At 36.3% G+C, this 25,521-nt stretch overlaps 1 protein-coding gene across 1 annotated transcript in view; it reads right to left on the reverse strand.

Moving 5' to 3' along the window:
• Positions 1-10,804: 10,804 nt before the first annotated feature.
• The window catches only part of LOC129224441 (short-chain dehydrogenase/reductase family 9C member 7-like), a 33,706-nt gene continuing 18,989 nt past the window's right edge, over positions 10,805-25,521 (reverse strand). Inside the window, exons 2-5 of the mRNA XM_054858896.1 lie at positions 18,670-18,882; positions 17,160-17,342; positions 14,646-14,778; positions 10,805-11,619 (exon numbers count right to left, since the gene is read on the reverse strand). Of these exons, the coding sequence (XP_054714871.1) occupies positions 11,298-11,619; positions 14,646-14,778; positions 17,160-17,342; positions 18,670-18,882 (851 nt within the window). The 3' untranslated portion in view covers positions 10,805-11,297. The remainder of the gene's footprint in view (positions 11,620-14,645; positions 14,779-17,159; positions 17,343-18,669; positions 18,883-25,521) is intronic.

A 25,521-nucleotide genomic window follows, 5' to 3' on the forward strand; every position in this document is an offset into this window, starting at 1 on the left:
ATCCAACACGAAAGACCTCGGGAGAAGTTTTGGGGGCCGAAAACCCCCAAAAGTTTGTGACTTTTGGTAGTATTTTCAAAATATCTCAAAAATGGTTAAAATTACAAAAAAAATTCCAGTGCAAATGTTACAGGGGATTAAATTTCCTTCAACTTTTGTCATTACAACATTTTCGTAGCATGAAAAGCAAGCGAGTTACAGCTTCTTGAAAGTCACACTTTTTCTGAGCCCCCAGCGAAGTGCGTGAAAGCGCATCGGATAACGGAGGAAAAAAGGAGAAACGCCGGCAGTCTGACCTTGGAAATCATTTGTCTTTCACAGTTGAGGGTAAATGCCTCCGTTCACTTTAACTTAAACAAAACACCCCCATTCCCCCCTTTTTTTCCCTCCAAATGAGATGAATCGACTCAATAGCTACTCATGTTGGTCACTTCAGGGTTTGAGCGAGAGAATGTTTTATCAATTTGTGTGTTCTGTATTATAATTTTTTTCCCTAGAAATGATTACGCCTGACCAAGGTGTTTTTTTTAATTATTATTATTATTATTTGCGAAATCAGTTGGCATGAATGCGAAATAAAGATTATGAAGGAGAAGGGGATTGAAAATCTGCAAAGATGCAGCGCAAAACGGCAAAATGAAGAACATCAGCGTTTTTTGAAGTTCTTAAAAGAAGTGACAATTCACACTGCCTGTCACAAATGCTATATCAATGAGCAATCAATCTCTTCCCTTGAAGTAATGGTTGAACCTAACATGTTAACTAAATTCCTCAAGAAAGATTACTGGCAAATTATAACAACAGGAATTGTCTTATTCAACTTCTTGAGACATATTTCGAAGAGTGGCATTGAAGTCAGGCAGACTCAAGATGATGCCGACTTACTTACTGCTCTTTCAAAGGCAAAAGAAATTGAAAAGGTTGTAATAGTGGGCGAGAGGATATAGATCTGTTGGTGGCTGATGACAGATTTAGGACAGCCTTTCAGCAACTTGTTCTTTTTAAAACCTGTAAGAGGGAATGCTTGTGATTTGTTTTTTTCCTCACTATATCTTTTAAGTTTGACCCCAGCAATATTCTTTTCATCCATGCGTTTAGTGGGTGTGATACGATTTCGGCAATCTTTGGCCAAGGCAAAATTAAGTTGTACAAAATAGTCAAAAAAAACTCCTGAAATTAAGGAAGCTATTGAAGTACTTATGGACCCAATCTGTCATCATGATGCCTTAGCTGCAGCTTTAGAAAAAATTTTTCAAATATTATGCACAGGTGACGTAAAGTATTTGAACCTATCTTTGGCCACTTTGCAATTTAATCTTTTTATGAAACTAGTATACAGGGCTAAGATAAATCTTGCAGGGCTACCTCCAACGTGCGGGGAGGGGGGGGGGAGGATGCTGGACGTTATCACTCATATCGGTTCTACCACCAAATTCAAAGTTGGTTGGGCAACATAATTGAACCAGAGAAATGGGGTTGGAAACGCAGAAAGCAAGGTCTAATGCATGTTGACACGAAAAGAGATTCAGTTACTCAGAATCTTTTGAAGATTGTGCCTTGTACCTGCAAGAAAAATTGTACTGGAGCCTGTTCTTGTTACAAGGCAAGTTTTAAAATGCTCTAGCACGTGCAAACACTGCAGTAGCACAAATTGTGAAAATGTTGCAGAAATTTCATCTTTGGATGAGACTGCTGAAGAAGATGATTTGTTCCAGGAGCTTTTGGAATTAGAGCAACAAGGAGATGAACAATTAAAGGACCACAGCTTCTTTCTACCCCCTACAGATTCTGAACCGGGAGAACCTGGACCTTCAAAACGGCTTCGAAGATACGCAGCGTATTCTGTTGTCCTTTCTCTATTTGCTTTAAGGTCGAATGAATCTCTCTGTAATTTAGATCTGTATTATTCTGTCTGTAATTAATCTGTATTAAGCTTCTACAGTTTGATTTTCATTTTGAAAGGTAATTCTTTTGGGTTTTTCATGCCTCAAAAAGTCAGTTTCTGCAGAATTTTTTCAAAGTGTTCATTACGTATTACTATTGTACCTTTATTTACGCATTATTATGTCTATTGTTTGCTTATTATCACCCTAATATTTATTCATTCACATTTATATTCGAATATTTCATTTTCGCTTGTAATAGAATAGATGGTACGAATTATATGCTTTAAATGAATGAGAAGATTATGTAATTCAATTACAAACTAGGACTCGACCGATGCATCGGCCTGGCCGATGCATCGGCGCCGATTGTTCAACAATTTATCCATCGGCATCGGCGGCCGATGCTAAATTGCAGGAAACATCGGCCCATCGGCCTTAAAAACATCGAAAAGCCGATGGAACTGGCCGATGTTTTTGAGAAAAAAAAGGACCTTTGATGTTTTACTTTTTAATACAAAGTAAAGGTTGTTTTCATATAAAATTGTTTACTAAATTTCAGTATGAATTTCTATTTTAGTCACCCCTGAAAGAGTTTTTAATACTGCATTCAAGTACCAAACAAGTTTATTATTGCGTTGTTCCTTGCTGCTGGATCTACGTATGTACCTCTCATAATCATAACTCAAAAATCGTAAGCTGTAGAAGGATAATTTTCGCATGTGGGGTGTGCACTTCCAGTTGTGCACTTCCCTTTTTGTTTTCGATCGGGTGTTCTGAAAAGCCTGTTTACTCATTTTTTGTGGCTATTAATTACTTATTTCAATGCAAAACTAATATAGCGTCTCAGACTGACGATCATTTGGTAATATATTGCCGAATTGGACACCTTGGAAACAAATATGAGATGGCAAAACCGGTTTTTGTGTCATTTTGTTAGATTCCGGTTGAGCCGACGGTAATTCTTAATTTTTCGATATCTATATGCATAAATGGCTACTTCTGTGGGGATGTCCGGGGTAAACTTCAAAACTACTGGACAGGTTTTAACCATTTTTTCACCATAGATAGCTACATCATCAGGGAGCATTTTAGGCTATAATTTATTCCTTAAAAACTTAGTTTTAAAAAGTTATGGTGGAAAACATTAAATTTCATGTAATTTCCCCATGTTATGATTAAATGTAAAACCCATTGTTAGGAAAATTCGTTGCCTAACAACAGCAATATTAAAAGTAATCACAATGAAAATTTTGAATCAAGGCTTCTCCGGAGCAAGCATGACATTTATTGCTTTCTTAGGAGTTGTATCCTCATCTTTATACATAAACTAGCTGTACCAGACGCGCGTTGCTAAGCCAACAAAAAAATACATCATAATACTGATTTTCGTGACAATCGGTTGAACGGGGCAGAAGTTGCTACTCTGCAGTGCCGACTGGTGGTGAGTGACTTCAATGAGCATATTATGCACCTTCTCCGTGGAAAAATACACATATATAGCAATTTTCATAATAATCGGTCCAGGTATCTAGTGAAGCCGTGACTATACTCAAATTTTGTACTCACGCAGTTTGCAAGATCAATCAATATATATATATATATATATATATATATATATATATATATATATATATATATATATATATATATATATATATATATATATATATATATATATATATATATATGGCTGCTTCTATGGGGATGTCCGGGGGTAAACTTCAAAAGTACTGGACGGATTTTAATAATTTTTTCACCATATATAGCTATATTATCCGGGAGCAACTTAGGCTACAATTTATTCCTTATAAACTTAGTTTTAAAAAGTTATGGTGGAAAACAGTAAATTTCATATAATTTCCCCATTAAATGATTAAATTCGCAACTCCAATAAACTATAAGGGGCGCAGTAGCCACTGTCTAATGGCGGATGAAAAAGGTAAAACAAAAAAAATCGTAAAACTTGCTTTGACGCGTAGTGAATGACATTAATTTTTCATCGTGTTTGTGAGAAGCCTTCTTTTCTATTCTTCTGAAATTACATTACACCACAAACTGCTAGAAGCCTGTAGTTTACCCCAAAGAAAACACGTGGAATGGAATGTTTTACCTTTTTCTTTAGCATTGGTTTTTCACCGCAAGGTAGCATATTCGAGCTCTGGAGTCGCGAATATAAAACCCATTGTTACAAAAATTCGTTGCCTAACAACAGCAATATTAAAAGTAATCATAATGAAAATTTTGAATCAAGGCTTCTCCGGAGCAAACATGAGTTTAAAGTCATTTAAACTTTTGGAAACTCTACTTTTTGCACCCTTAAAGAAACCTAGTAGAGAGATTTTTTTTTTGTGTGTACTATTTAATTAAATAAAGCGCACGGTTTTTTTTAGTGATTTAGTAGTTTTTGTTAGTTCGTATTTTGGAAATTCTTCAAATTTTTATATGCTTAAATTCGTGCTTTCGTTTCTAAATTAATATTCGTTCGTTCTTTATACTTATTGCTATTTTACTTTTATGGGTAAGGAAGAAGCTCGATTTTTAATCACGTCAAAGAGATGTGTTTTGAGTTCTTTCAGTTAAAACAGAAAACGAAAGAAAGTAGCGATTGTTTCTCGCAATTATGACTGACCCAGGCAACGCCGGGTATTTTTGATAATTTGTAATATAAATCACAGTAATGCAGTCTTTTCTGTATCGCTTCGGCGAAGTTACAAGTTTGGGGCCCGTCGAAATACATTTAGGGGCCCTATTTCCCTATCACAGAAGTTGTAAAACATTTATCACAAGCATTTTTCTAACTCCTACGGTGCCACTATGGTTATGGTGCCTCTCGCGCAATTGCAACATTTGCTATAATTTAAATCCGCCACTGCACATCAAAACAAACTCGGGTGCAAGTTTTGAAAGGGTTTTTCTGCTCAATGTTTATGATTATTTTGAACTCTATTTTTTACGACTATTTTTTGAATTTCCAAGAACACTTGCGCGTCCCTCCTCCCACTCCCTCAATTTTTGAAATTAAACTCTAGTTGTACTTTTGAGTTGTTTAAAACTAACACCATTCATAAAATTAGAGATTTTTTTCAAAAACTTTATCTATTGTTTAGAAAGAATTTAGAGCATTAATGTTAGAAATTGATTAAAGACGTTTTGAATGATGACATTATTCGGAAATCGAAGAGACTTTTGAATTTTTTTCTTCGGAAGTGCTGAAATAGATTCAGAAACTCTTCCAATGCGTTGGTTTTAGCGGTTCTGTACTAAAAAAAATTAGGCCGAGGTTGGGGGCCGAAGTGTGAGTTACTGCAAAATCAGAGGGGGACCCCCCCCCCATTTTGTAATGCGCCATCTTTTTTGCGATCGATTTTTTTTTCTGTCGTAAGTAACTATTTTAATGCATTTATATAAAATCAATGAATAACTTATTTTCGTTTCTTATGGAAAAGTTTCAAGGATTTTCTATTATGTAATTTTTTAAATTTCAGAAAATTATTGTTATATTGAACAATTTAATTTGAACATGTTTGTAAAGCTTCATAAAAGATTAAACAATCAAATTGTTTAATATTATGTGTGCAAACAACATATCAAGTAGTATATGTATTCAGTTATTAACTTGGTGTAAATATTGAGTTTGTTTATTGTAGCTGCGTTTTAAGAACCTCGCTCTTTTCATGGCTTTTTCTTTTTCAGCAAAATTTATGTCACTGTTTTAGTTTTCTGAAAAATGCAAAATTTTCTATTCATAAATTTTAAATAAGTATAAAAATATTCCTATTATGATTTAATATTGTAATTTATCTGTTACCTTTTTTGTTTAATTTGATGACTAAAAAATGTCTACGTGCAATCTTTCCACTTTAATTGCGTAATTTGTTGAAGGTTTCATTGTTTTATTATTATTATTATTTTTTTTGGGAATGATTAAACAACATAGTTTAATGTTTTTTAACTATGTTTAGTGCTCCTAAATCCATACATCATTACAATCTTTTTCTGAAATCTTAGTTATATGTTCAATTTGCATATATATAGGTGACTACTTTGTAGATCGATGTGCTTCGGTAATGTGAGCTATTCAGGGTAAGGTTTTATACAACTTGTGCTCTAACTTTTAGATCATAATACGTACATATGAGTTTTCAACTTACTATTTCATAAAGTTTTTGAGTGACGCAGGTTTACGCGCATGAAGACATCACTAGAGAATTTGCGATAATTAACTGAGGAGGCGTTCAAAATGGATATTTCGGTCATCTATATGTTCTTAGGTACATATGCATGTACAGTAGATGTGCCGAAAAGACTTGTGAAGTTTAAATTGGGTGATCGTAAAATAGAAATTTAGGTCAAAATCTGATTTTTTTTTTTTTTTTTTGTGATTACAATTCCTTATTCGTAGAACGGAAGTAAAGTGAAATGAATCAACGATCTTTTAAATCCCTGACAATTTTATCCATTTATTTCTGTTTGATTTTTTTTCTTTTTTGCCATCGGCCAACGGCATCGGCCATCGGCCATCGGCAATCGGCCATTTGGAGGAAAACAATCGGCCATCGGCCATCTTTGAACAATCGGCCAACAATCGGCATCGGCCCATCGGCCAAAAAATGCCATCGGCCGAGCCCTATTACAAACTGCAATATAAATCATATGTTATTGGAGTCTGATGAAGACTACCTCTGTCAGATCAGAAAAGTTAGTTCGTGAGCAGTGGGGAAGGGTTTTTTTTATTATTGCATCGTCGTATGTGCCTTAAATGAATGTGCATAAATGTATTTCAGTTTAATAATACATCGTTTGTTTCTGGAGTCTAGTGGGAACTAATCTGTCAGCCAGAATTGCTACTCTGTGTCCAGCGGGGGGAAGGGGGGGAGCAAAAAACTCAAACTACTCTAACTGTCAACAAACTCTCTGAAACTAAAGTTTCTATTCAAGTTCTAATAGTTATGACGCCTTGCTTTCGGTGTGAAAGTTTTTTTTTCCGGAGTGGAGGAAAACTGCCTATTTTCAAAGAGCTGTAGCAAGCTTGTTATTTGTGCTACAAAAAAGTTGTAAATACAAAAGTTGTAGGAAATTTTATGTTCTTTAAACTTTACATTTAAAACTTTTTTCTAAGTTGAACCATTTAGGAGATATTTTGGAAAAAACAAAAAAAGTCATAAATTTTTGTGGTTTTTTGGCCCCCAAAAGTTCTCCCGGGGTCTTTAGTGTTGGATAACTTGGTTTTTCCATGTCGGCACAAATATGTACAAATTAAAAAAATAAAATCTTTGACCCCAATTTTTGCAAGGTAAAATGTATCTATTTAACTGGACTAAAGTTTCGTCCGGCAAATCGGTTAAAAACTACGTTCTTTTTTTCACAAAAATAAAACTCTTGACTGATTTACTTACACAGAACATTATGCAGAGTAATAATATATACACATTAAGAACAACATATTCGAAAATTTCTGATTGAAATCACTTGCGAAGGAAGTTAGTTAGGTAGAATGTTAAAAAAGTTTTCAATTAAAGGCATAAAACCTGGAAAAAAAAAATCTTAGCCCACCCTTCAAAAATTATACATACGGGCACCTATGCCTCTTCAGCGTGACGAAATGAATGAAAGGTATGCTTTGTAGCATGCGTTCTCTGATTTTGCACGATGCACGTGAATATATTACATTGATTTTCTTACTGTTACTTTGTAGCACAAATATCTTTATTCATTTCTTAACACGAAGATTGCTTCAAAAACAACTTGCAGCAATATTTTGATCCAACAAGCACTTTTTTTTTAATTTATTTTACGCAGATTGAAAAACGGAAAAATAGTCTGCAAGCTGCAAGGTAGACTTACATTAAATTAGCCATGAAATGCATTGTGAATCAATACCAAGGCTTGCTTGAAAACGGTAAACTTAAAAATTACTACAGAAGCGCAAGATAACACGTTTAAAAGTGGACTGGAATAATTTTCTATTTAAAGTTTATTAAAAAAATTATCTAAAATTCATTCACTTCTATTTTTTGCCCTCAACTTTTGACCTATCGATGAATTAATTTAACATATTTTATTTAATTATGTCCTCATTTGTACACAATAGGGCATCGAGAAGACTAAAAAGCAATTCCATAGTGTATTATTTTATTTATTTATCTTTTGCATTGATTGTCAATTGGCAAGTCGCATAATGCGTAGTAATAAGGCCCATCGTATATCTGACGACTTCTCAAAACATAAAGTATGTCAGATCTGTAAATTATACTCAGAAAAAAAAAATGGTGCGAACCGTATTTTTGAAATCTGCCTCCCCTCCCTGAGAATTCTTTATTTCTTTCTCCCAGTTAAAAAAATAGTCGGCAGACTTCTCAAGAATCTGCAACGATCATCGTAGCGTAGCTCTGTTTCTGTTACCGGGATTTGACAATCACTTCTGTCATGTGCTCATACTCTGGAGAGTTTTGAACTTTAACATTTAATAGTACATTAATCATATGTTTTCCATTGAAACGAAGTATTCTATTTTTAGGATGTGCCTTAGTACTTCACCTCAGGACAAAGTATAGATGTGTCCCTTCTTTACTAATAATAAAGCTCTCTGTCCGGAGGATGTCTGGATGTCTGTAGGATATCTGTAGGATGTCTGTGACGCGCATAGCGCCTAGACCGTTCGGCCGATTTTCATGAAATTTGGCACAAAGTTAGTATGTAGCATGGGGGTGTGCACCTCGAAGCGATTTTTCGAAAATTCGATTTTGTTCTTTTTCTATTCCAATTTTAAGAAAAAAAAAATATCATAAGATGAACGAATAAATTACGAAATTATCATAACGTGGAACCGTAACATGGGCACAAGCCAATTGGCGAGATACGAAATTATCATAACGTGGCACCGTAACGTGGGAACAAGCCAATTGGCGAGAAAATTCACTACACATCATTTGTAAATATACAGGCGAACCAAAAGACCTTTTAATTTGCTATTACGGGCGAAGCCGTGCGGGTACCACTAGTTAAAAATAAAACAACAAAATGTTCGATGTCCCAAGTTAGGGAGGGGGGTTCCTAACATATTGGTCTTTCTTTCATATATGCAGAATAGATAATCGTTTGGGACAGCAACTATCGTTTTAAAAAAGTTTTTTTACAACTCAATAAAGAAAAAAATATTATTAGAAATAATATAATCTTGTAAACGTTCAAAAATTTCAGAATTTATTGAAAATATTAAAATATTGAATGTCTCCCTAGCCATCTTATTTTTTTTTAATGTAATGCTTCCTTGTTTCCCTCTATATTTAGAAGTATAACAGCAATTGTGAACCCAAATAATTCTTAATGCAGCTGATTTTTAGCTCTCCATTTCACATCTCTTCACAGTCATTTTCATTCTTTCATAATACATAAAATTCACAACAAATGAGTTACTCTCATCTATACTTTGAGACTCATTTTCATTAGTAAAACTAACATATGTAATATTTTGGCAAAACGTCTTTTGCTCATCAATAAATTCCAATTTTTTTTAGCAATGACAACTTTTTTGTCCCGTTACTTGTATGACGCATTTATTGTCATCAGAATCGTCATCATTTTAAAAAAAAATTTGCATCTGTAACTTTTTCTTAATATAATTATACACTTTATTTCCACACACTTTTTATGCCTTGGCATCCTAACTTGGAACAGCGTCCCAAGTTTAGAGCGTATTTGCAATTTCTCAAATTATGAATAAATTAGTTAAACTGAATTAGTTAAGTGGAAAGGAATTTACCCAAATAAAAGGCACAGGTACACAGCCGAGATGAAGTGTGAAACAAATTCAAACTAATACTGCTCAGTTAGCGTAGGTAGCCAAAGTTATTTCCATACTTAAAAATCGTGTATTTCGTCGAACTTTTCAAATTTATTGAAGTAACATATAAAGCTGATACATCAAAGTTTAAATCATATAGCCTCAAAAGTTAACTATTCATGTATTCCGTAATACCACTCACTTCATACTGGTGTAATTCGGACAGGTGTACCGACCCTCGAAACTAAATTTGGGAAAGTGTCCCTAGTTAGGGTACTGTCCGAAGTATGGGCACTTGTCTGTAAATACTTTCAATTTACTATTATAGCCGGTTCTGTGTTCACGTACGTGATTAGACGTTTTTCGGGACATTTATAGAACTGGTTGAAGCAAAATGTGTCTTAAAATGTTCCGACAAATAACATAGTTCTAGTTTTTCACAATTATTTCAATTGATTTCGATTGACAGATTTTAATTTTATACAGCGTCAGTATTCAAATGAGACAAATGTAAAATTACTTGTTTAGATTAACGATGTTTTCCTGCAAGAATTCGTGTTGGTTTACAAAACGAAGAGGAAAAAAGTTCTTGTTTTATTTTTGCTCTTTCGGTGATGGGAGAAAAACTTGTTTTATTTCCTCTTCGTTATGGGAAGAACAGTTTTGCTAGCAAATTAAGTTTCGCAACAGCACACTAGGTGGAGTAAAAATACTTGTTTTTGGAGAAGTCAATTCACCGGTTATCCACCATAATATTTCATTTCTGAAGCAGTCTTCACTTCAGCACTACCAGAATTATATGGACTGATAAAAATAAATGTGATCAGAATCAAAATTTTTAAAAGCTTTTTATTGCTTTGGGTTTTCTGACAGATTTTACGTGATTGAGGATTGGACTGGGGGGGGGGGGGGGAGAGGGACGCTTGGATCGCGTGGGACTTGGGGAGGCTTGCAGTTCATGATACCCACTTGTTTACAGTCCATGGGGACCAACGTTCTCGTACGTGTGGGAGCTGGTTCAGGTACCGATAAACCAAAAATGTGGTAGATGTGGGCTATCTCCCGTGGTGTAAGGTGTTAATACAATGTTTTAGTATGGAGATAAAAAATATGACAACAGCGTAACTAAGTTATAAACTGTTTTTATTCACATTTGAGCATACATAAAAGAATCTTGTGAAGGTACACAATGAATCACAGTCAATAAAAAGGCACGGTTGAATCAAGCGATATGTGTTATGATTGCACAAACATGAAGGATATAAAACGAAGCTTTTTGAAGTAATTGTGTAGTAAACAGCGACTGTATTTTTTTCGCAGCGGATTTAAACAGAGTATTTGATCTATGTCCTCAAGCTAATTTTCAATTTTACTGTTTTCTCCAAGGTAAAGTAGATGAGAATCACTTTTGAAGAAACAAAGCACCAATGTTGATGCGCTGAAACAGCGATGGAGTTATATTTTACTGACAGATTTCAGCACAGGATTAAATCTGTTTCAAATTTACTGTTTTTCACCGATTTAAGGTCTATAAGTAGATGCCGATTATATCACTTTTGAATGAACAGTGAACCAACATTTGAGCACGATCAGTCCAAATCAATCAAAGTACAAAACCACTAAAGTATTCATATCTTGGTGCCAACTTCGTCGTTGATGATAAGGTCGGCTATTGGCTTCGGCATTCTCTTCAGAAACCAGAACGTGAGCCTGGAATAAAGAGTTCCAGGATTGTAAGAGTACTTGGGGTTCACGGCCATAACAGCCTCTTCTAGGCAATCAACTACCTGTTGAGGTTGGTCGCTGATCGACAGGTTGATGAATTTGAGGGTGGCTCGTTTGTGACGGTCCAAGTAATCCGGAGGTAGAAGTTCCTTGATTTCTGCTGGCCCTGAATCCCATGCTCTGGTGACGTAGTCGAGGATGGTGTTGGCATTCGTAATGGGAGTCCTGTAGACAAAACAATCATTAAATTTTTGATAACTTGCTGAAATTTTTAGAGGGTTGAAGAGAGGCGTCTTAAATGCCATGACAAAATTTCAAAACTGAATAGAACAAGCAAACAAAGTTTGGACTGGGATTAATAATAATAGGCAATACATTTTTTTAAAAGGTATCAGTTAATACATTAAAGACTTGGGGTGCGTTGTAGATCTACCTCCCCGTGGTGCACCCTCGTAACACTCTTGAGTGGCTAAAAGATCTACAATTTCGCATGACTCCATCATGTAATCTGTGTGGCTCTGAAGAGGACATGGACCGCGCCCACCTACTACACTGTACCGCGCTTTGCAAGACCCCCCTCGCTGAGCGCTATTGGGAGACTAGAGACAATATGTATTAATGAACTTTGTTGCTGCATTTTTTGTTCCTCTTTCCTTTTTTGCTTCCTGTTATTATTTTGTAACTGTTCATAATCTGCCATTGGAAATAAAAAGATAAAAGACTCAATTTTTTTTTCAAATTTCCATAGTTTTGTGCCATGCGTCCATGAACCTACACCTGTTATAATTTTTTGTAAATAGCTGGTTTGCCATGTTTGTCGAAAAAATGTGTAAAAGCTGGATTTACTCAAATCAAGTTAAGTGCAATAGGGGCCTGTATTATGTTTTTACGTAGGTCCTATGTAACTAACAAGGTCATAAGCCGACCCGTGTGCCTCATGGGACCTTAATGACGAGTATTGTGTTATTCCAGAATTTTGTAACTTGCTGTCAGCGTACACTACACTCTCAACTACAGATTTTTTTTTCTTCCGTTAAAAACTCGCTACTGGTGAGTCCATTGACTTTTCATGGTATGAGCAAGCATCATTACGTGTTCGTGTTATAAGTATCAAAATAAGATAGTGAATTGTTATTTTTTAATTATTTTTTCCGCCGTCTCATTTAATGCATTTCCGAAACTTCAGAATCGAGTCTAATTTATAAATTCTATTGTTTATTCTATGGGGAGGAGGCTCTATAACAAAGGAAAAAGTTGATACTCTTAGATTTTGAAATAACGGTGAAATCCTAGTTCTAATTATTCACAAAAAAAATTTATTTAGAAGCAAGTGCAGCAACAAACACCTACTTGCTCAAATTGTGGCAAAATGGCGCTCATGAACATTTTTTTTTTCAATTAAATTTTTCTTTGAGTAATTCATTTCTAAGAACTGTTTCCAGAAAAGATAATGACTTCATGTGGGTAAAAGTGTAGCTCTGATAATGATAAGTTTAGCTACGACTTTGCCAATGCTTACCCTTTTGGGGTAATGGGTAAGGGTAATTGACCCTAAGTTGACCGGTACTACTTTTTCAAAAGTATTCCAACTTAAGTCCGCTCCAATAACACTTTCTTTTTTCACTGAACTCACCATAAAGAAATATTTATTGGGAAGATCAACGCTCAACTTATGATCGTATACTTTTGATGAGTAAAGGGCCTGTTCACATATCGGCCGTCCTTCCCGTCCATCACGTTTCTTTCCTCCCGAAACAGGTTTTCTGTGCTGGTTGCCATGACAGCAAGCCATCTTGGACGGGACCGGTTTCGATCAAAAGAACCTCGATATCTGACGGCCGTCAAAAATAGGACAGCATTTCATTGGTTCCCGCCAAGCAGAACGCTCTTTTCTCTGGTGTGATTGATGTGCGGCGACCGTATGTGAATGCTACTCTGTTTTCGTCGGCAGTCCGTAACGTCAAAAAACGGGACGGACGGGACGGATGGCCGATAAGTGAACTGCCCTTAAGGGCAGTTCACTTATCGGCCATCGCCTGACGCCAATTTTAAAGAATGGCTTTGCTGTCACCAGCGCTAGAGTGAGAGTATGTTTTATATTACGAGAGGAGATGAGCAATGATAAAGAGCGGGTACAGTGCACTACGATTTCGTGTGGAGTCCGAGAAAATATTGATTTATTGAGTAATCCATGGGCTCCCAACAGCTTTCTCAAAACGTTCCAATACCAGTGAAGTATGGGGTCCCCGTGGTCCTGTGGTAGAAGCTTCGTCTTCTAAGCCGGAGGTCGTGGGTTCGTTTCCCGCCGGTGCCCTGGGTGTTATTTCCCTTTCTTATATTGTCAAGTTTTCCTGTGTGTGTCCGGAGACAAGGATTCTTGGAATTGCACAATAAATACGAGATGCAGTTTAATGGTTATCTGTTTAATGACCCTCTATTTAACGACTTTCTCTATTTAAGGACAACTTTTCACGGTCCAGGATGCTCCACTGTAGCTTTAGTTTGGAATCACTTGAAAGTCGTTAAATTGAAAATCAACTGTATATTGTTTTTCCCGTTTAGGTCCGATTGGTCGCCGAATGGAAATTGTTTTATTTGGAATACTTAGAAGTACCATCCAGTTACTTCTCTACAGTCATCGTTGTAACTGCAAAATAGCGTAACACCATCTTTCCTAGCCCTCTTCATAGAAGGCAGTCGCCTGGTCTTACAGCCAATTCTCTACGCTGGTGTCGGCCAAACTGTTTCCTTTGAGTCAGATTTTCATGCAAGAGAAAACAGTCGGAAGCAGTCAAGTCAGGTCTACGATGGTTTCATCGATTGCATGAACACAGCGTCGATAAAAATAAAAAAAAAATAAATAACTGTAGTTGACAGCGCACGACTACGGCATTCGAATTGAATTATAACGTGAAAAATGTAAAACTGACCGAGAATTTCAATAGAACTAAATAAGTAGGAATATTTAACATATCAAATGACTTGTTTTACTCAATAAGATGATGTTATCAAACAATACCTACCTTATTTTATCTTTTAGTGTTTTTTTTCCTCGTAGTCGGGTTTCAGTTTTTAAACTTTTTTTAGAGCCCTGTTAAGATTGATTTCAAAATCGCGCATTTTACCGGCGTTTCAATCTTGTGACTCAAGGTATGTTCATTACGATGGATATCAAGGTTACAAGGTATGTACATTTCCTTCATCTAACTCTGAATTTATTAGGTGTGTTGAATAGAACACTGAAAACTTACTTATACATCCAAGGTTCAATAGTAACGACCTTGATTCCAAAGCGGTACATCTCGAGCCGTAATCCGTCGCAAAAGCTGACAGTGGCTTGCTTGCTCATACAGTACGGAACCATGCCCGGGTAAGTATACCGACCTGAAAAGAAAAAAAAAAAAAGAGTTTCGTTTAGCGGACTGCCATAAGAGAAATAAGTTTTCCATCTCTAGCTTAAAATGAATTCGAGCATTATAACTTTGTAGGGGAAGCTGCTGTACCCACGGACGGTTGTACCTACGGACGTTGATCGGGAAATTCCGGGTATCGTCGAGAGGGATCCTAATAGGTGTTCAACGTGTGTCACAGCCCTCTCCAAAACCCATAAAGTTTCAATCCCATCAAACGAACATTTAAGATTCTATCGCATTTTTCGGTTTTAGTAGGATCTAAGTAAAAAATAACATGAGCATTTTTTTTTCTCGTCCGTCGTGTATTGTATTATTCATTTTTGTTGTGGGTATCATGATTCCCTATACTTTGAAGGTTTTGTTTCTGAATTTTTAATGTTGTAAAACTGGTTCTGTCGATGTGACTGCCTTGCAAAAAAGAAATGGCATACCTTTGTACCCAAGGACACACAACCATGTGTACCCACGGACAGCAATTTTTAGTGTCCTTGGGTCACACTTGAGTCTTCTTACGATGTGAAGTACCTCAAAATGGTGCCTTCTCATCAACGTTCGAAATTTGCTTTTAACAATAATGATGAATTTGAAGTAGGGCTTGAAGATATAGTGTTGAAGTAACCCCCACCAGCTGTAGAATCTTCAGACCGTCAATTCTTCCTGTTTTCATTTGAAGTCGACTTTTCTAGATTTTTGGTGATTTAATCTAAACTTAGTTTTTGGGTTAATTTTAGTTAAAAGTTTCAATTTGCATATAAATTGAAGTTATTATGTAGGTACATAGAGAGCCATACTATCATGAATCTAGTTTTTTTTAAACATATTAATTATTCATACATCTTTAACTCTCTTAAGACTAATAACTTTTTTAAAGAGTTCACTGATGTTAAAGATTAAGGAAAATTTAAAAAAAAAGAAGAAAAACCTTCGATTAATTTTGAAAATTTAATTTCTGTTGGAGATTTTATTTAAGGTTAGTTTCAATGGATATTTGAAGTATTTCAACATAAAATGGCTTATGAAAATGTATAGAGTATAATTGAGTTCCTCAGACTTAGTTATATATTATTTTTTTATGTGTTCATGGGTACAAAGGCACCTGTCCGCGGGGTGAACGGGGTGTTGTACCCACGGACAATAAAGATGGTTTTTAAGAAATATTTTTTGAAGTTGAAAGCATTGAGATTTTCAGTTGACAAAAATTGCCAAATTAGATAAGCTGTAGATTCTGCCAGAAAATTTTTGCAATCGATTATCCATTCCCAGAAACCTTCAAAAATTGAAAAGTAAATTTTGTCTGTGGGTACAGCAGCTTCCCCTGCCTACCAACTGCTCTATCAATCTACTCAAATGAATATAGTGTCCTTCTAATCCTGAGAAGAGAATATTTTATTACGGGATTCAACTGGCATTTCAGCTAAACCAGGTAGCAATAAATCCATAAAGAAAAGAGTTGTTATTGTTTGTGTGAATTTCGGTCCGGAGATGTCATTGGTCCGTACTTTTTTCTGAAAATGGTGTTCGTGAGGCCATCTCCGTCAACAGTGAGCGCTACAGAACGATGACAATAGATTTCTTTTGGACCAAACCAAACGATGTGTACAAAGATGACATGTGGCTTTAGCAGGATGGTGCTACAACAGCGAACGTCGCGTTGCACATTCTGCACTAACGATTTGAGGGTATGGTTATTTCTCGCAGAGGTGCCGTGACTTCGCCACAAAGATCGTGCAATTTGACCAGTTCGACTTTTTCTTGTGTTGTTTCCTGAAGTCACAGGTCTGTACAAATATGCTGCAATCGATCGATGCCCTAAAATCCAACATAAGCCAGACCGTCGCTCAAATGCAGCCTGATATACGCAACAGTCATTGAAAAATAGACCGCTTGGGTTCGAGACGCCAGGAGAAGCCGTGGTAGATATTTTAACGATGTTATATTTCTTACAAATGGCACACATGACACATGGACCTTTTGAAGACCCTTTATAAGACATACAGTTAAATACAAAAGAAAATTAATTTGGAACCAGTAGCAGAGTTACAGGTACAGAAATAAAATAAAACTTTCATTTTTGAACTGTAAGAGAAAGAGAAGATTCCACTTTTCATACTGTGTTTGACAAGCAAGAGACTATAAGAATATTTATCTGAATGAGGGAGAAAAGGAAAAACGATGAATTTGTTCCCTTCAACGTGACTGCTTAAATTAGAGGCTAACTAACGCCAGCAGCAGCTAACTGGAATCACCGCAAAATAGATGCAAAAATTAAAAATTCCACCTGTAAATCAGATGTTCGCATTTCTATCTCATAGGTGGCGAAACTGTACATGAGTTAAAAAATAAGCTGTTTACCTGCTGCACTCGCCACGACTACCACTCTCCCTCCGTGCTTGCAGAGGAGTGGCAGGAAGGCCTTGGTGGTACGGACGACCCCGTATGTGTTGACGTTCACCACTTTCTCGATGAAGTCCATGTTGGTCCACATAAGTTCTCCACCTTCATTCAGACCCGCGTTATTCACCACGCACCACAGCTCTGGAAACAAAAAATGATTCTTGTAAACAGAAAGCTTTTTTTTTTGTAAATTAATAAATAAAAATAAATAAATTTAAAAGTTCCCTTTCTTGATTTTTATTTATTTATCTTTTTCTTAAAGCTTTTGGAAACAAAGTTATAAACTAGTCATTCATCAGGAAAATGTTCTTCAAAATAAACGCTGTCCTAGACTTGAAGTATCTTATTGTTTTCAATAGGTATTTCTCTTCTGATTTTCACCCAATACGACATTTAAAACTTGATACAGTGAAACAACATTTACAAATTACGGTTCCTTCTTGGTTAAATTACCAGGGATAATTGTATATGTTTAACATCACAGAGCACATGAAGAGATACAAAAGTCAATGGTATGTAGTACCAGCTTTTCGGTTCCTGAAATTAAATCAGTATCCAAAGTGTCTCACGTTCCCAAACTTGAACACTTCTTGTCTAAAGAGCAGTTTGCCAAACGCGAAACGATTCAACAAAGAGCTATGGTCTAGTCCGAGTTGAAGATAAACGTCCTCAATACGTTTTGCAATGAGACTTGGTCTTTGTTCACTCAAATTTTGCTATTTATTTCCAATTCCTGAAACAGGCATGCCGTCATCTATGCACGTTAGGATTGTACATGAAGAGTAGAAATTATTAATTATTGGACAATAGATATCTCCTGAAATACAAGCTTTCTTATGCACTTGAGTTATTCACTCTCAGTTCTTAGATAGCTTTTTCTAGTCTAGATATGAGCCTGATGCATTGAAACTTATTTTCCCTTACAGTTTTTCCCTTTCATCTAGTATTGATTTTTGCAAGGAAAATATAGGGAACAAGCCGGGTACCAGAGGCAAACTAGCCATAGAAGTTTGAGGCAGCCGTTGAACGTGCTTCTATGTGTCAGTTTGAATGTAAAACAAATTTCCGTCTGAGAAATTATACGTTTTCTAAAATAGTGTTACATACTCTAGTAGCACAATCAGTTGGGAGATGGTGGGTCAACGGTGGAGCTTATGGTTGGCCAACGGTAGGCAATGTTCGCTTACCATTACCCAAGCAACCATTTGCCAACGAAGGGCCAACGATCTGCTACAGTACCTAACAATTTCCCAACGATGGCCCTTCGAAAATATTCTCGGTCGGCCGAACGATGCCCAGTAACTGTAGTGCCATCGTTGCGTTGCCAACCCACCATTTCCCATCGGTTTCTACCGTTACCCACAGTTGGCCAACGATCCCCCTGTGTGCTACTTGGGTATATAGCCTTTTATTTATAAATCTGCGTATTCGTCGTATAAATGCACAATCCGTAAAAGAGGATACTCACTTTTGTCCTTTAGGTGTTCTTCCACATAACGAACAGCTTCCTTGATGCTGTCCTCTGAGGTGACGTTCAGAGGCAGTATGTGCAGACGACTGGAAGCAGATTCCTGAAGATTCTTGGCACCCTCGCCGTCGGGACGGAGGCATCCTGCGAACACGTGCAATCCAAGATCGTCCAATTTCCGAGCCAGGTGGTGGCCAAACCCGCTATCACAGCCTAAAAGTAGGAGAAGACACAAAGTTATATTTGTTGAAATACTCTCTTGCAAAGAGTCACCGGATCTATTGTTTGTTTGAAAATTTTTCAACTTTCAGCAGTTAAAACGAATTATTCTGCAAAGTCGATCATTGTAAAGTTCATTTTTAAGCCCATGGTTCCTTTTCTTCAAACAATGAAATTTTTATCTTTGCTTCAGAAATGAGGGATTAACTTATATAAAAATTAAACTAATGCTGCAATATTTTATTCACATGCTTTGATTTTTGTATAATAATAGGTTCAAGCAAAGTATACCAGCAGTTTGAATACTCTTTAAATATGTGGCAGTGAGAAATGAAGGGTGGAAGTGGACGTTTTAAAGTTAAGTTTGAAGCATCTGAAAGAATCTTAAAAAAAATAGTGAAAAAGGCTTCAGTTGTATATGAAGCTCCGAAGAATTATTTCAAACATTTTAGTTTATTTTAAAAACATGGTAATGTCAAAACTTTCTTATTTCACTATTTACACTCCTGTTTGTGAAAATCGCAACACCACGAAGGACTTACGCGAGTGAGCTGAACATTGCAGGAAATGTAAAGTAGGGCATGATATGCAAATGATTAGATTTGCAGACCGGTAGCGCATGCGTATACTGAGCAGCGCCCTCTGAACGGCGGATCGAACAGAATATAAATAAACGACTGTAGTGAATCGTGTATGATTATCGGTGGTTATATGCTAGAGTAAACGTTAACTGAATCTTAGTATCTCTTAGCCGTAGTTAATTTTGGGACACCTCTCTCTCATTGCTAAATGACTATTTTTTCGAGAGAAGCATAAGGGTCATTCCGTGTCAAATTATCCAAAACATTTTCCCTCACCTTTTTGTATTTCTTTGAAATTTGGCTCATCGATTGTACCCTTCGAGGTAATCAAAAGTCCAAATTTTTAGATTTTTATCTCTATTATTTTTTTATTTATGACACTTTGATTTTTCGAAAAACCCTCTTTTTTTCATGGATGTTTGAACATAAAACGGACGATAACTCAGCAACAAATATAGATAGAAAGATTTGGTAAAAAGCATTTTAAAGTACATTAGTTGCTGTTTAATTGGATATGCAACATGACTAATTTCAGAATTTTTTTAATTTTTAAAAAATGAAATTTAAATTTAAAATTTTAATTTCTCAGAAAAGGTATAAGGATTTTTTTTTTTAAAAATTCTCAAAAAATTTTGTGTATTTTATCTTCATTTGTGCAAAGTTTCAAGTTGGGATCTCAATGGGATCATATTTTTATGAATTTTTAAATAAAATTTGACTTACGAAATAATGACATTTTTTAGATTCTAACTAGTTAAATATGGGGTTTTCTTACTGGGGATAGTCTAGTAAGTAGTAATTGATCATGATTATGCTTGAAATGAGCTGACATGAATTTGTAGATTGGTAAGCCGCCCTCCCCACCATTTTTAATTTTTTTTTTCAAAACTTTTCAAAATTCAAAATAAATAAATAAATAAATAAAACAAAATAAATAGTAAACTTATTAAAAGTTGGTAAATAATCTTCTTTAAAGCAAGAAAAAGCCCCCCCCCCCCCGCCCAGCACTACCACTTTCATTATTTTTTTTCAAAACGCAAAAAATAAATTAATTAATAAAATAAAACAAAATGAATAGAAAGCATATTAAAAGCTGGTAAATTTTCTTCTTTAAAGCAAGACGAAGTACATTACCCCCTCCCCCACCCACACATACGATTAACACTATACTAGTATCATGCCTCACCTGACGCTTTTTTTTTTTCGGACCAAGTGTATCTTTTTCAATCCGAACTTCACAAAATGTACTTGATTTATTCACTATCTGATAAGGAAAGTTATGATTCATTTCATCCCCTACCCCTGCGCCAACTTTCAATTTTGGAGGGAGGAAAGAAATAGTTTGCCCCAAGATCACAGCAAAATAGGAGTGTTTCCCCCCATGTTGTTTCATTCTTTTCACACTAAACTAAAAATTAATCTAAGTTTCAGTCCATATGTATCTCCGCATAAAACTGTCTTTCTACAACATTTGGAGTGCAGCGGTCTTTTTTTGTTCAATGCTAGTTTTCTTTTTAATTTCAGTTGTAAAGGAGAGCAATGCAGCGAGATCTATTTATACATATATTAAAAACAGTTATAGATCAAACAAATTTTGCTAGTTTGAGCATAACCTTCCATGTTGTTAAGCTTCATTCCAGATTGCTCTCCCCCCTCCCTTTCCCCCTCCCCCTATCGTCCCACTTTCCGAAAGAAAAAAAAAAGCTGCAAATGAGTGGTTCTATTTGCCTGTTAAAGTTTTTCTGACTTTTAGTTTTTATGACCCCCCCCCCCCCCCATTTATAAGCCTTAGTCACTACTGATGCTTAGCAGCGTGCATCCCAGTTTATTATGATTATAACTCTTACGTGCCAGCTTTTTTTTTTTTTTTTTTGTAATACATTTTTGAAGAAAAAAAAAGATAAAAAGTGCTTGTGTGGCAGAGGGGGGGGGGGGGGGGGGTACCAATCTACAAATTCATGTCAGCTCATTTCAAGCATAGTCATGATCAATTACTACTTACTAGACCATCCTTAATAAGAGAACCCTATATTTAACTAGTTAGAATCTGAAAAATGTCATTATTTCGTAAGTCAAATTTTATTTAAAAATTCATAAAAATATGATCCCATTGAGATCCCAACTTGAAACTTTGCACAAATGAAGATAAAATACACAAAAATTTTTGAGAATTTTTTTAAAAAAAATTATACCTTTTCTGAGAAATTAAAATTTAAAATTTAAATTTCATTTTTTAAAAATTAAAAAATTTCTGAAATTAGTCATGTTGCATATCCAATTAAACAGCAACTAATGTACTTTAAAATGCTTTTTACCAAATCTTTCTATCTATATTTGTTGCTGAGTTATCGTCCGTTTTATGTTCAGACATCCATGAAAAAAAGAGGGTTTTTCGAAAAATCAAAGTGTCATAAATAAAAAAATAATAGAGATAAAAATCTAAAAATTTGGACTTTTGATTACCTCAAATGGTACAATTGATGAGCCAAATTTCAAAGAAATACAAAAAGGTGAGGGAAAAAACTTTGGATCACTTGACATGGAATGACCCTATACTTCTTCGACGAAAGAAAGCGAAATTTGAGCAAATTTCGGAGTTTGAACGTTCCAGAATCGTTGGCCTTCGCGAACCTGGATCGTCTTATCGTGCAGTAGCTGCTCATGTGCAGCGTAAAAGCAGCCAATCATGCGTGTTTGGAAGCAGTGGACGGACGAGAGTTGGACAGCTCGGAAATCCGGGAGTGAACCCCGAAATGTGGCGTCAGCTCGCGATGACAGATACCTGGTGCGTATGGCACTGACAGACCTCACAGCTTCTTCTAGACAATTTGCAGCACATTGGTCAACAGCTACAGGTGTTTCATTGTGTGCTTCATCAATTCGAAGACGTCTGCTGCAGCGTGGGCTGCGCGTAAGGATTCCTTCATACAGGATTCCTCTCACGCAAAACCATCGCCGCCTGCGGCTACAATGGGCCAATGTGCATAGGAGCTGGCGTGCTGAATAGCAGCAGGTCGTCTTTTCTGACGAATCCCGCTTCAATTTGTGGCACCATGATGGCCGAATTCATATCAGGCGCTGTGCCGGTGAACGGCACATTCCGAAGTGCATTATCGAACGCCACAGGGGACGATCACCTGGAGTTTTGGTCTGGGATGCCATAGCATATCATGGACGATCACAATTGCTTCGAATTGTGGGCAATTTGAACAGTACCCGATACATAAACGAAGTTTTACAGCCCCAAGCTATTCCTTTCCTGCAAGGATTGCCAGGGGCTGTATTCCAGCAGGATAATGCCCGTCCATATGTCGCCAGGACTGTCAAATCCTACCTTGATTTGCAGCAGGTACAGTTTCTTCCTTGGCCTACATATTCCCCGGATGTCACCGATTAAACATGTATGGGATTTCGTTGGGCGGCGTCTCGCTCGTGATCCTCGTCCTGTTGCTTCGACAGACGAACTTTGGTTGCGCATACAAACAATATGGAATACTCTTCCGCAAGTAGATGTTCAAACTTTGTTTCACTCCATGCCGAGTCGTTGTAGCAGCTCTTAATGCGGCACGTGGTGGCCACACAAAATACTAATTTCTATCTCCTTTTATTGTTTGTTTGGTTTGAAAATGTAATCATTTATTTGTAGCATTGCCACTCAACTGTGTTTTAAATTTCATTCAACTATGATGTTTCCTTCATGGTGTTGCAATTTTCACAAACAGGAGTGTAGGAAAAAAAAGAGAGAGAAAGAAAAATTTAGGCAAATGTTGTGCTTGAATTTCTGTAATGCAAGAAAAAGACCAATAGAAATATCTGATTTTCAAGACGAACGTGGAAGTGTTCACTTTGGACATAAGAATGAGCAAAGAAATCACGTACTTGTGCAGGGGTACCCATCACCCCAAGCTCAATGGCACAAAATCCCCCCCCCCCCAAATTTCACTGATTTCTTGATTTTAAATTAGGTTAAGCATAACACTTTTTAGAGTCACACACTGCCAGTTAAATTTGTATCATTTAATGAATCAATCAAAACATTTCAACAAAATAAAGTTGTTTGAGATAAAAAAAAAAGTTACAACAGATGCGAAAACGAACTGCTTACATTTACAACAGCAATTAAAAGTACAAGCAATAGTTTTTTGTAATAAATTTAGGATCGTGCGAATAATCTAGGCTAATATTAAAATTAGTTTAGCTGCTTGCTCAGAACTTGAAATTTGAGTGTTAGGGCTACCAGATTTGTTCTATTTATTGCATGTGTCGGCAACATTTGTAATTTATGTACAAGCCCCAGTTAAAATGATAACATTAAATTTTTCAGGGCCGTCGTGAGTTTTAAAAAATACAAGGGGAAAGGATGTGAGTTTTAGCAAGGTCTCATCCTAGCTTTTTTTTCTTAATATATTTTAAAATACACAGAGAGGGAGAGAGTGGATTCAGCTTTTGACTAGCGTGGGAATAATCACTCGATGTAAGCAATACAACCCCCCCCCCCTTAAGTATAATAGTGACTCAAAAATATTGGTTTCTAGGTTTTCTTCCTCGGAAAATTTACAAATTTGCAGTTTTTGTCGATCTTTGGTAACTTTAGGGAGAGGAGAGGCTTGGTGATCCTCCTGTGGAAATTTTTCGAAACTGAAACTCTAAAATAACAATTGTAGATTGCTTCGATTATGTCAGGAAAAGAGTGGCTGAGTGACTCTGCTTCGGAACTGTTTCGAAATTGTAGTTCTAAAAATGCAGTTTTAGACAACCTTTAGTAATGTTAGAGATAGGAAAGTCTTCCGTTTCTCTTCCGCGGCAATTTTTCGAAATTCAAATTCCAACAATGCAGTTTTAGAGAAAGGTTTGGTAATGTTGGGGGGGGGGGATTCCGGGGCCCTCCCCCGGAAGTTTTTTGAAATTATAGTTCTAAAAAACTGTTTTAGACGATATTTGGTAATGTTCGGCAGAGGAGAGGCTTGGTGACCCTCCCACGGCAATCTTCGAAATTGAGACCTTCAAAAATGCATATTTGGATTGTCTTTGGTTATGTTAGGTAAAGAAGGTTCGGAAGATCTTCCTGGAAAAATTTTGAAATTAAAGTGTTAAAAACGCGATTGAAAGCCATCTTTGGCACCGTTAAGTTTTTTTTTAAATTGAAGCTCCCCAAATGCAATTTTAGCCGACCTACGATGATGTTAGGAAGGGGAAGGGGTTTGGAAGCTCTCGCACGCACTTCTATCGAAATTATCGTTCTGAAACGCAGTTTTAGGCGGTCTTCAGTAATGTTTGGATGGGGGGGGGCGTTCGGTGGCACTCACTTTCAAAATTAAAACACCAATAGCAGATTTAGACTATCTTTGGTAACGATAGGGAGAAGGGGGAGTTCAGGGGCTCCCCCCCCGAAACTTTTTTGAAATTGTAGGTCTAAAAACGCAGTTTTAAACGATCTTTAGTAATGTTAGACCGAGAAGTTCCGTTACCCTCCGCGGCAATTTTTTGAAATCGGAACTCCAAAAACATAATTGTAGATTGTCTTCAAGCAAGTTAAGGGGAGAGGTGGGGATTTCTTGAAATTTTAGTGCTGAAAACGCGATTATACGCCATCTTTGGAAACGTTACGGACTGGCAGTTTTTCGTAATTGAAGCTGCAAAAATTCAATTTTAGCCGACCTTTGATCATGTTTGATGGAAGATCTCCCCCGGAAATGTTTCAGAATTTCAGCCCTAAAAACGAAACTTAAAACTATTTTTAATATTGTTTGCGAGAACTGCAGAGAGGAAGGAGGGGGAGAGGGGCAGCCTTGAGAAAGTTTCGAACTTTTATCTTTAAAAAGGCAGTTTCAAACGAGCTTTGGTAATATTTATGTTAGAAGTTGAGTTAAAGTTTTTAGAAATTGAAATTCTAGAAACTCAGTTGCAGATGAATTTCAATAGAAAGGCAATTAAAGAAAAAAATTCGGGTTTTGTCGTGCATTTTTTTTTTTTTTTTTGAAATTGAGCCCTAGAAACAAAACTTAAGACGTTCTTTAATGATGGTGAGAGGGCGTTTTTCTGAAAGTTTTTT

Source organism: Uloborus diversus, chromosome 6 (genome assembly GCF_026930045.1).
Source record: "Uloborus diversus isolate 005 chromosome 6, Udiv.v.3.1, whole genome shotgun sequence".
Taxonomy (NCBI): domain Eukaryota; kingdom Metazoa; phylum Arthropoda; class Arachnida; order Araneae; family Uloboridae; genus Uloborus; species Uloborus diversus.